This window comes from Prosopis cineraria, unplaced genomic scaffold, assembly GCF_029017545.1.
Source record: "Prosopis cineraria cultivar Desert tree isolate PC_DT_omini unplaced genomic scaffold, ASM2901754v1 PC13, whole genome shotgun sequence".
In the NCBI taxonomy this organism is placed as follows: domain Eukaryota; kingdom Viridiplantae; phylum Streptophyta; class Magnoliopsida; order Fabales; family Fabaceae; genus Prosopis; species Prosopis cineraria.
This window is the reverse complement of record NW_026555344.1, coordinates 7,379,012-7,394,460: the sequence shown is the minus strand read 5'-3', so window position 1 is coordinate 7,394,460 and position 15,449 is coordinate 7,379,012. Positions and strand designations below refer to the sequence as shown.

The following is a 15,449-nucleotide window of genomic DNA, read 5'->3' as shown; positions in this document are numbered from 1 at the left end:
GAACAGCTTGCCAGCCTCTTGAGCTTTTGAGGCATTCTCTTCTTCCTCCGACTTCTCTTCATCTGAGTTTCTTCTGTTAGTACTGCTGTTTTGTGCCCTTACATTGTGCAGGAAGTGCTTGTTTAATTTTGAAGAATTGCCGGTCGGTTATCCTGCTATGCCGGAATAGTTCTTAAGGACAATGTCCTTCTAAGTACGACTCAAACAGTTCATGATTTATCTCTGTACCACCAACAAAAAAAAAAACTACAATATTGCTACAAGTCTATAAACATGTATTATTAATTATTAATTATCCAAATAGCACCCAACTAATTTGACCTAGGGTTGTTACTTTTGCCTTGATTTAGAATTTCTTAGTTTAAGTCTTCAAGATCATTTCTTTTGTTGACAAGGAACTGACAAATTAAAAAAATTACAATTCTTCCAGAAATCCACTATTTTAAAAAAAATCAAGATAAAAAATAATTGAAACGCGATCTATTTTATTTTATATTATTCTCACTAATTAGGATTTTTTTTTTTTTGGCCAGTAGGAATTAGGATTTTTAGGAAGACAAGAGACTAATTCAGATTCCTGAAGACAAGTGGCATGTGGCAGTTTGCTTCACCTCCTCAAAAAATAGCATCCTCTAAGAATAATCAAATCTAGTAACAGAATCTCGTTTCTGTGGCCAAACCACAATCCACGATATTGGTCCCAAGATTCCCTCACCTTAGTGCAAAACCAACAGAATATTTTGGATTTGAAAATGAAATATCTTTTAGTTTTTTTTTTCTTTTTAACTGATGGCCAAGCATCGTCCATTTCTTGGGGGTTAGCATGTCCAAAAACTTACTGTGATTCTGGTTTTCACTTTTTAGGTGTTTGTTATTAAATTTTACATATGGACACGCTGTTTTAATTGAACACAACATAATGTTGAGATATAAACCTTTTTTTTTTTTTGGTTGGTTTGGAAATGCGTAGAAATACACATCTGTCTTCCCTGGTCTTCAGCAACCATTGACCTTCAAATTAGAACGCCAGCCATCCAACATGTTAAGTAAAACAGATTCCTCCTTAGACACAAAAAAATAATGCAAATTTCTGTTTTTTCTCGCTCTTAAACCCATCTCCTTTCTTACAACATGCACCCCACGTTCTATTAAACCCTTGACTCAAAAATAAGGAAAAATTCCATGAGACAATCACCTCCACACTTTCTGTCAAATTCTTCACACACAATCTCCTAAAAAAATATTGGGTTTTCATTGCAAACTCTAGCTTCTCCTCTGAATTTTCCTCTTCTCTCTCAGGAAACGACCCAGAAAATTAAAAAAAGAAAAAGTTATTCTTTCTTCCTTCCTCCCTTCCTTCTCCTACTATCTTCCAAACAGGTCTCCGAAACCACATGTTCTGTTCTTCCTAATTCAGCGTCGTCGTCCCTTGAAGTGTCTTCCTTGGTGAAGATTTTAAGAAAATGGGTCGTTCAGAAGAGCAGGAAACTTACAGGTCCAAGCTCTTCAATTTCAAAGGTATGTTTGACCTCCCTGGGAGGCATGCAAAGAGTCTAAGTGTTGAGAGTGCTAGCATTTTGGAGACTACAGACGAAGCATCATCTAGAAGTCAAGGATCAAAATCTTCAAATGATAGTTCAGATAACCAAATTAGGAATGCATTAGATAGGGTTCACAGATCACAAAAAGCCAGAGATGAACAAGCAATCAAAGAAGTCAGAGAAAAGCTTCTTCAAGGTCAATGCACAAGTTTTAGTCTTTATGCATATATTATCTTTCATCTTCCTTGTTTTTCAAATCATGTGGATAAACAGCACCGAATCAGCCTATAACTTGAACATTTATGGTTCGATTTAATTCAGAAATGGAACAGATGAAGGAGAGATTTGCAAAACTACTATTAGGTGAGGATATGTCTGGTGGAGGAAAGGGTGTTTCTTCTGCTTTGGCCTTGTCAAACGCATTCACAAACCTTGCAGGTACGTTAAATTTAATTTTCTCCAATTCAATTTTTTGGGATAGAGAGGTTCGCGTGTCATGATCTGTAAGAGTGATTGATAGCAAGAACATTCAGATTCATTGTACTATTTAATATTCTTTTCTGAGAATGCAGCTTCCATTTTCGGTGAACAAAAACGCCTAGAGCCAATGCCAGCAGAAAGAAAAGCAAAATGGAGAAAGGAAATCGATTGGCTTCTATCAGTTACTGATTACATTGTTGAGATGGTTCCTTCACAACAAAAATCCAAGGATGGTTCAAACATGGAGGTATCTCTCTCTCTCTCCCCTCCCCCTCCCCCCCCCCCGGGGCCCCCCTCACAATGTCACTGGCTATATCACCAAAAACTTCGATTGAAACAGATCATGACAACACGACAGCGGACAGATCTCCACATGAATATCCCTGCCTTGCGCAAGCTAGATGCAATGCTTATTGTAAGACCTCAAAACTCACTATGCTCATATTCATCCCTCTCAGGTTGATTATGTTCGATAATAACATTATCGATAATTATTATGAGCAGGATTGCCTAGACAACTTCAAAGAACAACAGGAGTTCTATTATGTATCAAGAGATGCTGACAATGGGGATAGGTCAAAAAATGATGATAAGTGGTGGTTACCTTCAGTTAAGGTTCCACCAGAGGGTTTATCTGACGGTGCAAGAAAATTTCTGCAGTATCAGAAAGATTGTGTGAATCAAGTACTCAAAGCCGCAATGGCCATAAATGCTCAAGTTCTATCAGAAATGGAGATTCCTGAAAGTTATATCGAATCCCTACCAAAGGTAAGATCAATGTTTACATCTCTTCCTGAAATCCCCGCAATCTTTTCTAATTTTCATTTTACAGAATGGGAGAGCAAGTCTAGGGGACTCAATCTACCGGAGCATCACTGATGAATTTTTTGATCCTGACCAATTCCTAATGGGAATTGACTTATCATCAGAACACAAGATTCTAGATCTCAAGAACAGAATGGAGGCATCTATAGTGATTTGGAAGAGGAAGATGATCCAGAAAGATAGCAAATCATCTTGGAGTTCAGCTGTGAGTCTAGAAAAAAGAGAACTTTTTGAAGAGAGAGCAGAAACTATCTTACTTCTCCTAAAGCATCGTTTCCCCGGGATCCCTCAGTCTGCATTAGACATAAGTAAAATCCAATACAATGGGGTAAGAGCATGTTCTGTTGGCATCTTCAGTTCTATTCCCCGTTTTCTGCTTTATGTTACACGGGTCTCCTTTCCAGGGACCCAACCAAGAAAAAACTTTAAGGGAGGCGAAATTTATAAATTTTAATAATTATGAGAGGCAAGCATAGAATTTGAAGGGCCAGATGCATAATTTTTACTAAACATTGATGTTTACTAAATGCAACATATATGTAGCTGAGAACCTAAATGGTAGAACCTAGTTCCATCCCCTCTCCTTTCTATAGAGTCTAGATGCTCTAGAAGTTTTGATAGTAAAGTTCTTAAAAAGTTCAGAGAGAAAAAGGAAGAAGGATTGAATGAGAGAAAAAAGAACTCTTCATAATTAAGAACTCTAGAAGATACTTACACTTATGCATGTCAGTGTCTAAGCTTCTTAAAAGAAGGCTAAATTTAATTATGTGTTTATTGCCTTGGCAGGATGTAGGGCAAGCTGTTCTAGAAAGCTATTCAAGAATTCTGGAAAGTTTGGCATTTACAGTACTATCAAGAATAGAAGATGTACTCCATGCAGATCAGCAAACTCAAGTTCCATCACAATCAGGAAGAAGAAGCGTTAGCAGAAATTCACCGCTAGTTGCAAAATCAGATAAGTTTGGAACTCCTAAAGAAGAGACAGAAAAGAGTGGTACAGAAACACCTGGTTCAATGACACTATTAGATTTTATGGGATGGGAAGCTGATCAAGGTGACTCCGAGATGAAGAAGGAGTCACAGGTTTCTGAAGACTTCATCAAGGACCTTGATGCAAAGAATCAAAAGCTTCCCAACATAGCCACCAAGAAAGTGTCCTACCTTGAGAATTTGGGAGGTGTGAGAAGTCCAACGTCTCGCCACTAACGATTAGGGGAAGAGAGAGAACGAAAATTTGGAAATTTATAATAGACGAACAGTTGCCTGAGAGAGGAGAAGAAGATGACAGGGAAAAACAAGTATGGGATGTGACGAAGACTTGATTATTCCTTGTTAATTTTTTTGTACATAGGATTGAACAAGCAAAGTCGTCGGGTCTGAGGCATTGTCAGCTATGATATCCTCTTACATAAGAAGGATTTGTAGTCTGGTAGCTACGAAATTGTGATTTCTGATGATTTCACAAAGTCCTTCTTTTTTTTTTTTTTTTAAATCCCTTTCTGTCCTGTATTATGTTAGAATACTTCAGCTAAAGACATTATATAGGCCAAGCTGTCTAACACACAACTTTGACAAAACTAGATATACAAGGGGTTTGAAAAGAAAAGGTTGCATTGTTCATTCATTAATTGTGAATAATGTAGATTTTATATTTTATATCCAATACTGATTGTTTGCCATGTTTATGAGCCCCGCACGAAGTGAAAACAATGAGTAAGAAACAAAAGTTGGGTAAGTGGCTATAAAATATAAAATGTTTGCCAGAACCTGAAGGTTTAGTCTTAGTGTCTCTAATACGAGTTTCTAATTTGGCACGGACACAACTTATCGTTTAAAGCCTCTTTACTCTGGCTAATAAGTACAGAGTCTTCCTTCAAAAGGCGTAAGTCGCCCGATTTGCTCCTAGACATACCTCAACTCTGAATTAAGACTAAAATCACAATCAAATAGTCCAAACTAACAGGTCGCTGATTCAATTAAAAATCAGAGCAATGCCATTAGGTTAAAATGGAAATTAACATCTTTGAATAGCAAAGTTGGACATAAATACACATTATAAAAACAGATAAAATTCAACCAGAAGAAGGAAACTAAAAACATGTAATTCTGAAACTAGCTTAGATCTTGCCACGTGGACCAAGCTTAGGGGGAAGTTGCGGGCCCTTCTTGATTGGAAGAACGTCACCTGTAGCTGTGGCACTATAGTATGCGAGAGTAGAGCCACCTCCCAATATCAAGAACTTGAGCAACAATCCCCTCTTTGTGAATGGAGCAGCAAATGTCTCGAAGAACTTGCTCTGCAAATCCATGTCAACGAATTAGACTCACATGTTGTGTAATCTTTGATTCGTTGAGGTGGATGGTGAAATGATCAAATTGAAAGATGACACCTAACAAAGACTCAGTGAAAATGAAAAGCCATGCCTTCGCATGTTAGCAAGTTCCTAGATACATAATCTAACTACAACCAAGGAGGCATAACTTGACATGTTAGTAACTTCTCATGGACCTCACCTCTGATGTGTTCATAAAATTGCAAGACCTTACCTCTGAATGTTCACAAGGTTGCCGCTTCAGGATTTAGAATATTTATCTTGGGAAGTAGTTGGTGATTACCCAAGAATTTCTCCTACTAGTGACATATGCCAGCAATATATGGACATGCAGAAAAATAATTTCTCACCTAGATTAATTTATTAACATGGCTTGACCCGCCTACCATTCAAAATAGCTATGGATGCATACACATAAATACCCAACAAGATAGCAAGCAACCAAGTGACATATTCGACCCTTATCAGATCCTTTGTGACTATATTTGAGAGAGACAGAAAAATGGTGAATATAAATTGAGAAAGTAAGTCTCATGTACACACACAAATACAAAGTCTCGCCCCCTTATGTATTACTCTCTCACAAGACTGCATAACTGTAGAATTTCTAATTTGTGAGACAAATCACAGCAAGAAACATATCAGATATCCTACATATATACGCTTGACACATCACGCTGATCTTCTGTCTCCAGTCAAGATAATCTCATATTGTCAATCAGCAAACCATCCGAACTAAGGTTAACAAAATTCTTCTAAACTACCACTTTCATCTTGTATCATATGCATATTTGTTCACTATGGAGATCTTTTTTGATTCAAATTCTTAAGTTTGGTGTTTCCAAGTTCGAAACTGTCAATGTTCAAGTTTTCGCCAATGTCTCCATACTCCATAGCTTGGAAAAGAAGAAATTAAAGAGACAAACCTGAAGAGGGTTGTAAGGAGAAGGTGCATCAGATCCATACAAATCCCACTGCCCTGTAGTGTTGCCAATATCCTCTAAATCAAAGTACACACTCTTGTCACCATACTTGGCCACCACAGCTCCACTCCTATTGAGTTACACACGAACTTGCAATCAGAATCAGAATCCGATAAATAATAAAACATTCTTGAAGCTAAATTAATTGTAATATTTCAATTTCATATGAACTTTAAAAAAACAAAAGCAGAGAAAATGTAGTATGAAACCTGAAATTTCTAGGTCTAAGACTCTGGCGGGAGGGCTTGATAGAGAGCTTAGTTCCAGAAAGTGAACTTCCGGCGAGGCCTTTGACAGAAGCTGGTTGGATGGAAGCTAAGGTTGCCAGAGAAGCCATGGTCACTAACTCGCTATTATTTCTCCTCTTCTTCCCTGTTTGGGTGCTGCAGTGAGAATGAGAATATATTATTACTTGGCCAGAAAATGCCACGTCACTCGCAGATTTGGGAATTCATTAACGCTCTGCCACGTGGTTCGGAATTGGATAAGCCTATCGCCAGCTTCTCCGTTACTTGTTGGGAAAATATCACTCAAAGTGCACGGCAGGTGTAGCATATTTATATTAGTAAAGGAAAATGAGATTTTAAAAATTCAATATAGTTTTTAAACTAAGCCTATTTCATCATATATGGTAATATATATACACATTTACATGTAATAACTTGAGCTTTTAAGCTACTTTTACGCTGTAACAAAACAGTGTGTTTATTAATTTTAAAAAATAATTATTTTATTAATATTATTTATTAATTTAAGATGATCAGTTAAAATTGAAAGCTTTAAAGTTTTAAACATTTTACTTACTAAGATGAATGCATTATTTTAATCACAAATATATTGTTATAAAAACTAAATGAATATTTATTAATACATGGTTAATACTTGTATAATTAAATTTATCCTATCAATTTTTTTGTTAAAATCTAATAAATTATTGTTAATTTTAAATAAATTGTTATGAAAATTTGAATAGATATTTGTTGATAAAAAACTAGCATTTATATGGTTAAGCTTGTCTTTTTTCGTTTTTCCAACTCATTAAAACATAAATAAATTGTTGTTAATTCAAATGAGTTGTTATCAAAACACATATAAATACTTGTTGTTGATTGTTGAAAGTACAAGTTTAATGGAATAAATATATAAAAAACAAATTATAATATATAATTTTTTATTTTAATAAATATAAAATGAAAATAAAACCAATAACAATAACATTTAATTTAGACCGTGTGCAGGGAAAGGTGAGAGGAGAAATGTCAGGCTTAACAAGACCAAGGTTCTTTCTTTTAGTTGCTTTCTATTCTTTTTTTTCTATACTTTTTATGATCAAAACTGCACCATTTTAGAGATTGAATGGAGGAGAAATAGAGAGAAAGGAAGTAGAGACAACCCATGCTCCAATTTTAGCCAATTACATTATAAATACTAAATTTGGAGAATAAGTTATTGGTGGGATCTGTCTAAATATTTATGATCTATACTTGTTGCTTGACAACTGAAGTGATTTCCTCTGAAAAACGACAATTATACTGAATTAAGTGCTAACTTCTTCAAAGCCACTTCATTTATTTCTTATTGTCATTTTTTGGCTTAGTTAAAATTAAAGTTACAGATTTTTTTCTCAAATAGTGTTTTATATTCAAAAAGTTAATTAGATTCAACGTGCTTTCATTTTATTTGATTATTTGAAACAACAACGACAAACCTTTTCCTACTACTAGGTGGTCATTTGATCATTTGAAAATTAATTTAAAATTTATGGATCAATTTTATAATTAAATTTGAATTTGGGAGTAAAATTAAAGGTGGTTTCTCCATTTTCCTTTTGTGATGCCATTTGTTACTTGTTAAAGCTGCATGAAAAACTAAATTATAGGAATAAGTGCAAATTAATTAATTAATTATTAAATACTTGTAAATAAAGGATTATTTTTATTAATTGCAGGTTTTTTAATTTTCATAAATTCCATGATAATTAATTAAATGAAAAAATAACTTTAAAATCCTGCTCTGTACAATTAATTACTCTTAAATCTATTAATAACTAAACTCAATCGTCAATCAACCTGTTGGTAATTAATTATCTTAAGTAAAACTTGGATATATTTACTGTAAAATCCATCTTAGAAATTGAGGATTTCAATGTGTTTTATGCAAGATAAATATTCCGTGCTTTGTTTTTTCAAGTTTGGCAGGTATCATAAAACCTCCAAATGACAAGTTAATTAAACAGATTAATTAGATACTAGAACGTCAATAGGTATACAGACACACTCATTTTATTTAATTCAACTTATTCAAATTTAAATCATTAATCTTTATTTTAACTCGATATATCTCATTAATGAAACAAAATATATAGATAACGAGGGAGGTAGAGACTGCATGCATTTACACACACCAAAAAAAAAAATCCCCAAAACAATTAAACAAACACAACCAACCAAGCATTATTTTCAATAATTGGCATAAATCTGGACATGGAAAAATATACATCATAAATCCCTTGATATTGTAAGACACCGTTAATTATTTGTCTATCGTTGTATATATGGAAATCCAGATACAAGTATATTCATATTATTTACTGCAAACCCAAACTTCAAATGAACGAATAACAAATGAATCAAACCCCATGAAAAGTGGAGAATTTAAAACAAGCCACTTCTTCTAAACTCTCTCTCCCTATATACACACACACACACAGCTCAAACGTGAAAAATAACCTATATATTGGATATCATAATTAAACTAAGTATCCTCACACTGTAAACTGGTTCTGATATTTCTCAAAGTACAAGACATGACGGTGTTAACTGAGTCAACAGACTCCTGGGTTAGTTTAGCAGAAGGAGAAGTGCTGACGAGGACCTGGAAGGCGATGGTGAGCAGAGACCCTCCTTCTGTGACCTTTTCTTCGTCGTCTTCTTCAGGCGTTGATCGAGAAGTGATCATCAATGGGCGTATGGCCTCCAGGCCGTCGGGAACGACGGAGAAGCCTGACGGCAGAATCGGGACGTCGCTTGAGTCGCAGCCTGCGATCACTGACTGCAAGCGAGCCATGTCCACCGGAGCATACACTACCGTCGATTCGTATGTACTCATGCTGCTGTCTTGCAAAATCCACGTGCTGTTGCTATCGTCTTTTGATTTTACTGCCTATATAAAAATGTGGTAAATATCCGATGTTTATATATGTAGCTCTTTGTTATATTATATATATATATATATATAGAAACATGCATGTTTTGAAGGCGCGTTTTAGACTACTGTAGCATTTACGTACGTAGTTTGGAAAACTAGAGCTGATCTTTGGTTCCTACGCATCAATGTGTTCTGGTTGAGAGACAAGAACAGTGGATGGGCCCAATTAACTTGAATGAGACACACACTCCTCATAGTCAACCATCTGACCTCTTTATATGTTGATATACACTCCGTGGGTTCCAATTTTATAAAATATTTTTGGAGTTAATTTGAAATTTCAAATACAAGATATTTTGAGGAGGAAAAACACAATTATTAGTCTCTATTGCTTTTAATCCCTGAAATTTCTTTTTAATATTTTTAATCCTCATAGTTCATGTAATTTAATATCATTGGAGATCTAGGGAATAAACGTCAATTAATTTTGCTGAAATTATAAAAAATAAAAGTATTAAAAAAACTATCGAGACTAAAAGCAAAATCAGATCAAGCTATAGTGTCCATTATTGTGTTTTCCCTTTTGAAAAGAAAATCTTTCATGAATGCTAATTATTCTAATACTATCCCTTATTATTTCATTCCTTAAATAAATTTATTTCCCTCTCTGTATTTTTAAAAATTTATACAAAATTAAAATTATAAACTGTATTTAATGAACTTCATTGATACGGATAATTTTGCTAAAAAAAATACTTTATGATTTTGCAAACATTAGATGAAAATTGGGTAGCTTTTACCTGGGTTTCGTTTGTGCTTATTTAAATAATAATAATTTAGGAAAAACAAAGAAAATAGCCAACCTGGATGGTTACGGCGTTGCCTCGATCTTTTGCTTTGGCCAAGTGCACAATATTCTGGACGTGCTCACCACCAGTTCTCACATCCCACTATAACAAGGATAAACGTAAGATGAATCGTGTGATCCCCCAAATGCTAGAATTCACCAAATACTAAACTAATTTTTTTAAAAAAATAATCATTTGATCTAATAGTTTTGACTGCATTTTAATTTCTATTATTTTAATTTACGTAAAATAAAAATTTTAAATTTTGACCTGGTCAGTAGTAGTGTGGTAGGTAAGAACCTGAGTACGTCGAGTTTCGTCCCTCAAGAAATCGAGGAGAAGATTAGGTGAGACAGGAAGCCATGCGCAAGAAACAGCACACAATATCACCCCAAGAGGCTCTCCTCTGTCATTCAAGTTCTTCCTGGAACTCACCTTTATGTCTTCCCCGTTCTCACCGCTAAACTTGGTCCATGAATGGAAGCTTGATGCCCCTACCGCGTGACAGAAACTTCTCGTCATTCTCTGACCCAACCTCAACACGCTCTTCCTCCCAGCTATCGTCCCAACACCTACATTCCATATATATAGCTAATTATAAAGCCAAGTCTTGATTTTAAAGTTAAGATGTGATCTCATTTCGCTGCTTAATAACTGACCAAAAGAATCCTTCACGGGGACGTTGGTGGCCATGAAGAAGACAAGGCGTTGGCATTGGAGTTGTAGAGTGGCGAGCCAGCGTCTTGCCCCGAAGGCCAGCCCACTGTTGACGATGTTTCGGTACATTGTGTGGACTGTGCTCTTCTCGCATTCCATGTGCTCCACCCATGTTACCTAACGACACCAATGTACGTTTCCTTCGTCAGAATAATTCAATACACCTCCTCATTAATTGCACTGTTGGCAATTTAACAATACAGTTTTGTACGTTATATATATATATGCATGTAATATATACCTTGCAGTGGCCATTGGAAGTATCTTGAATAATGCAGCCTGAGGGACGTTTTCTGCAATTGAGGAGAGAAGCCTCAGTACTGTCCTGCACTTTGTCTATGGATACATCAACGATGGCCCACTCTTCTTCCTTTAGTTGCTTGCAATACCTCACAAAATACACTTCTCTACTCCCCACCATAGGTGTCAGCATTTGCACCTCGCTGAACATCTGCACTCGTCTCATCAATACATTATATATTAGTGTTTTTTACTATAAATAAAACAAACCACACATATGATATATTCACGTATTCATGTATTATAATATAGCGTGTGTAAGCAGATTTATAGTGCCTGCCGCCCTGTAATATCCAAAATCCCAGCCCTTCGTTTGGGGGAAGCTGAAATGAAACTTAGATTTTGGGCATCGGGACAGTAGAAATGGGCAGCAAACAACACCCCGAGTCTTACTTGATCGATGCTCTTATATTACTTTATTGAAATGGCTGCATACGATCTTGAAGTAATTAAATGAGACGTTTTCTTAAATATGCATTATGCTCCCTCACCTCTTTAGTATAAGGCAAATTAAAGTTAACTAACTTCACATTTATTAAAAATGGAGATATTCTTGAAATTGTTTTAAAAAATGTAACTTTTTAATATTGCCTGCCTTCTTATTAAACTGTTTTCTAGGAGTTTAGGCTATAATAAATAAACAAGGGAAAAATTAGAAAAAAATAATTAATTACTTTAACTTTATTTTGTATTAAAGATTCAAAAAAATTCAAAAGTTTTGTGGAAAAAAAAGCTTATAAAATTTGCATTATATTACGAATCAGAAGGAGTAATAATTACTTACAGCACCCAATAAGTAAACCATTCATTATTATTATTATTATTATAAATTAAAATTTTCTCACCAGTTGCACCGCCCCATTTCTGTTAGCACCTTCACCATTACAAATAACATCAACAGAGCTGCCTTCGATATTAAGCACGGAAACATTTCCTTCCATTGATTCTGCAAATAAATAGTGCATACAACATATATATCTTGTAAAGTTATAACATAAAATTATAACAAGTATGTAGTTACAACGTTATAGTTTTCTCGAGTCTTTGGATATACGTACCACGTCCAAGAAGATTTGAAGAAGACGAGGGAGATCCAGAAAAACAACCCCAGTTCTCTAGAGGCTTCGATGGAGTCTCTTTGACGATGTAGGCCTTCCATGTTGTTGTTGTTGTTGTTTGTCGAGTGTTCGAGTTGAAGTGTTTTACATATTCATCGTAATTAAGTATTTGACGACCGTCTCAACGCTACGAACCCAAAGTGGTTCGTCCAAAGTGGCCATCTTCACCAGCTCTTCCATTGCTTGGTTAACTAGTTCCATGATCCTCGTCTTGTCGAGTCCAAATATTCCACTGTAAATTTCCAAAAGTTTCTGTTCTCTATTTGCTCAATTCCCACTGAGCTCGAAGCTGACATTGTCGACCCCGGTGGGCATTTCGCTATTGCTGTTCGAAGCTTCTCGATCTATATATACCACTCATTATTAAGTCTCAAGTCTCACGCATCATTTGTGTTAAGGGTAATGCGTACGCACGCGCACACACGAATGGGGACAAATCTAAATCTAATGAAAAGTGTTGCCAATGGGTCATAGATTTAATTGGTTATAATCCAGGTCTTGAATTTTTACTCAGTGTGACCTAGATATAGTTTTGACCCATTTAAAACTTAATATTTGCTATAATTCAATACAATCTGATCTCCATATTTTAACATTTAAAATAAAATAAGAAAGTATCAATGAAAGATCTCTAAAAGAATTTAATATTTTACAAGAACTTTGAACAGATAGAATATTGTTAAAATAATAATTTTACTTGTCAATTTGTTAATATTTTTTGTTAAAAATTCTTATAAAAAATTAAATTTCTTTCGAGATCATTTATTGACATTCTTTCAAACTTTAAAATATTAATCCCTCTATTTAGAAAATAAAACTATAAAAAACTAAAGTTGTCCTTTCTTTAAAGTAGAAATTAATTTTTAAAATTATTAAAATTATAAAAACTAAATTATAACTAAATCAAAACTATTGAATTAGGTTGTACCGAACTAAAGTTTGGGATCTAATTAAAGTACAATTGAATCAAAATTTAGAGAATAAATAAATAATTTTTCATATATACACACACAGAATAAATATGGGACATAAATCTAATAAATCTACTGAAAAATGTAACTGCGTCCATATGATTCTTAGCATCTGTCTATAGACGCTCCTCAAGATTATATCTATGTGTGTGTATAATTAAGAAGGAGGTATGAGAAGTAGATGAAGTAAACAAACCTCAGCTTTGAGTTTGGCATTTTCTACACGTAGTTGATGTTCTTCAGGAGGCATGGCAGCATCTGAGGAAATGGTAGCCACGCCACAGTTGGGGCAACAAGCTTTGTTTATGACCCCTCTCAGGCCCTCATTTTCCTCTCTCAGTTTATCCATTTCTGACTTTAGCAATAAATTCTCATGACGCTCTTGTATAGCCTGCACGATTCTTAGTCATTAGTTACCTCTAATTGCCTTGTTAATTCTTCCCATCACATTAAGTAATGCATAATTTGTTAAGTAATTGCAAGCTTTCCTGAAAAAAATTACGTAATATGTATACTGTGCGGTAAGTTGAATATATGATTGGTCTGTGGATATTGATCGGCTATTCCCTAGCCAGCTACCATTAACCACTGGTGTGTGTGTGTGTGTGTGGTGAAATTAATTAAATTTTATTTAAATGGACGGATTAGTAATAATGAATTGATTAACCTTGATTTGGGTTCGACGATTTTGGAACCAAAACTTGACTTGCGAAGGAGCGAGGCCTAACTGCTTGCTGAGTTGTTGTCTCTGCTTCTCATCAGGATGTGGCGAGTCTTTAAACAGCCTGCACCAACGTACGTTATACAAAGCACATTCATATCCATGTCAGCTTCTATATGCTGCAGATTTATGTATTTATTATTAACTTTAATTTTAAATTCTTCTGCTGTAGAGCAGTACGTGGTCCAAGAGTCTTTGTTTTTTAATTTCTTTTTGTTCTTTATTTGGATATAAAAGGTCAATGAATACAAAAACTACCTCCTCACATGCCCACCGGAGAAAACAAACCAACTAATTTTATATAACATAATATACATGACTCCTACAAGCGCAGACACACACACAATCTACCTTTCTGTCAAAAAACAAAAGATCACTGTTGACTTAATTATAATAAAAACAAATTTCACCATATTTTATGCTAATTTTGTCCAATTTCAAACTTGAATCATTGATGACTTAAAGCCAATATGCTGTGGTGTGTGTGTCAACAACTTATTTTAAAATCGAAGCAGTACGACCGCTTGCAAATTATGTGACTATATGGAAGACCTATCATCGATTAATCTGCCAGGCAGCCCATAATTAATTAATTGACATTATAATTAATTGGATCAAACCGACCTGATTATTAATATTTGCAGCAATCTCACTCAACGATCACACTAAGAAGCAAGAATTACAAGAGGAGGACGTACACACACAAGCTAATATGCTGTATTAGTAAAGAGACATAGAGAGCATGTATAGAAGTTTACGTACGCTTCCATTTCTCTGATCTGATCAGCAGTATGCCTATGATATCTCTTCCTCTTTTTCCGGCCCCCTCCTCCGCCGCTGCCCTCCTCCCCGGTCTCTTCCTCCTCAGGGTTGCTCGACCGCCGCACCACCGCATCACTGCGACGAAAGATGCCCGCCTTCCGATCCAAATCAAATGAAAAGAAAAAAATCAAAAGAGAGAGAGAGACATGATAAAAAACGCTGCTAAAATATGCAGAGTCAAATTTGTATGATATATGGAAACATATATGTATACATATACAGTGGGAAGGAAGAAGAAGGAAGTATATGTTTACAAGACTGAGGGAGAGAGCAGGAGAGGGAAAGTAGCGTTGAGGATCGTTGGACATGTTCAGTTAGTTCTGATGTCGTAGTTAGGAGAGTAAGGAAGGATTGGAGAGGAAGAAGAGCGAAGTGAAAATGCGTGTGTAATAGAGAGAGAGAGAGAGAGAGAGAGAGAGAGATGTAGGGACTGGTTCGTAATTAAAGGATAAAGATTAAAGAATATAAAAACAAACGGAAGGAACTCGCCTGGATTTTTAATCATTCCCGTTTCCCTGTTGGCACGTTTTTTAATTATCTGATTTTTAAAATTAATTATTATTAGTTTTGTGGGTTTATAGATATATTGGGAGACAGGTAGGGCAGGTCGGGTTTGACTGTTAGACAGGTAGGGGGTCTGTAA

At 35.2% G+C, this 15,449-nt stretch overlaps 2 protein-coding genes, 1 long non-coding RNA gene and 1 pseudogene across 3 annotated transcripts; 2 read left to right on the top strand and 2 right to left on the bottom strand.

Annotated features, from left to right (window-relative positions):
• The first annotated feature begins 1,007 nt into the window (after window positions 1-1,007).
• Window positions 1,008-4,501, top strand: LOC129291035 (rop guanine nucleotide exchange factor 12). Its single transcript, XM_054928136.1, has 7 exons — window positions 1,008-1,737; window positions 1,863-1,979; window positions 2,114-2,268; window positions 2,362-2,436; window positions 2,526-2,789; window positions 2,854-3,174; window positions 3,633-4,501. Exons 1-7 carry the CDS (start codon window positions 1,464-1,466, stop codon window positions 4,050-4,052), a joined length of 1,626 nt encoding a protein of 541 aa, XP_054784111.1. The 5' UTR covers window positions 1,008-1,463; the 3' UTR covers window positions 4,053-4,501.
• A 316-nt stretch (window positions 4,502-4,817) lies between these two features.
• On the bottom strand, window positions 4,818-6,546 carry LOC129291036 (photosystem I reaction center subunit VI, chloroplastic-like). Its single transcript, XM_054928137.1, has 3 exons — window positions 6,372-6,546; window positions 6,106-6,232; window positions 4,818-5,143 (listed from the first exon to the last, which is right to left on the bottom strand). The coding sequence occupies exons 1-3, from the start codon at window positions 6,497-6,499 to the stop codon at window positions 4,964-4,966; spliced, it is 435 nt and encodes a 144-aa protein (XP_054784112.1). The 5' UTR covers window positions 6,500-6,546; the 3' UTR covers window positions 4,818-4,963.
• A 2,183-nt stretch (window positions 6,547-8,729) lies between these two features.
• On the bottom strand, window positions 8,730-15,195 carry LOC129291259 (homeobox-leucine zipper protein GLABRA 2-like; annotated as a pseudogene).
• LOC129291261 (uncharacterized) lies at window positions 10,865-11,566 on the top strand. Its single transcript, XR_008588655.1, has 2 exons — window positions 10,865-11,005; window positions 11,123-11,566. It is a non-coding gene; the product is annotated as an uncharacterized LOC129291261 (long non-coding RNA).
• Window positions 15,196-15,449: the final 254 nt, after the last annotated feature.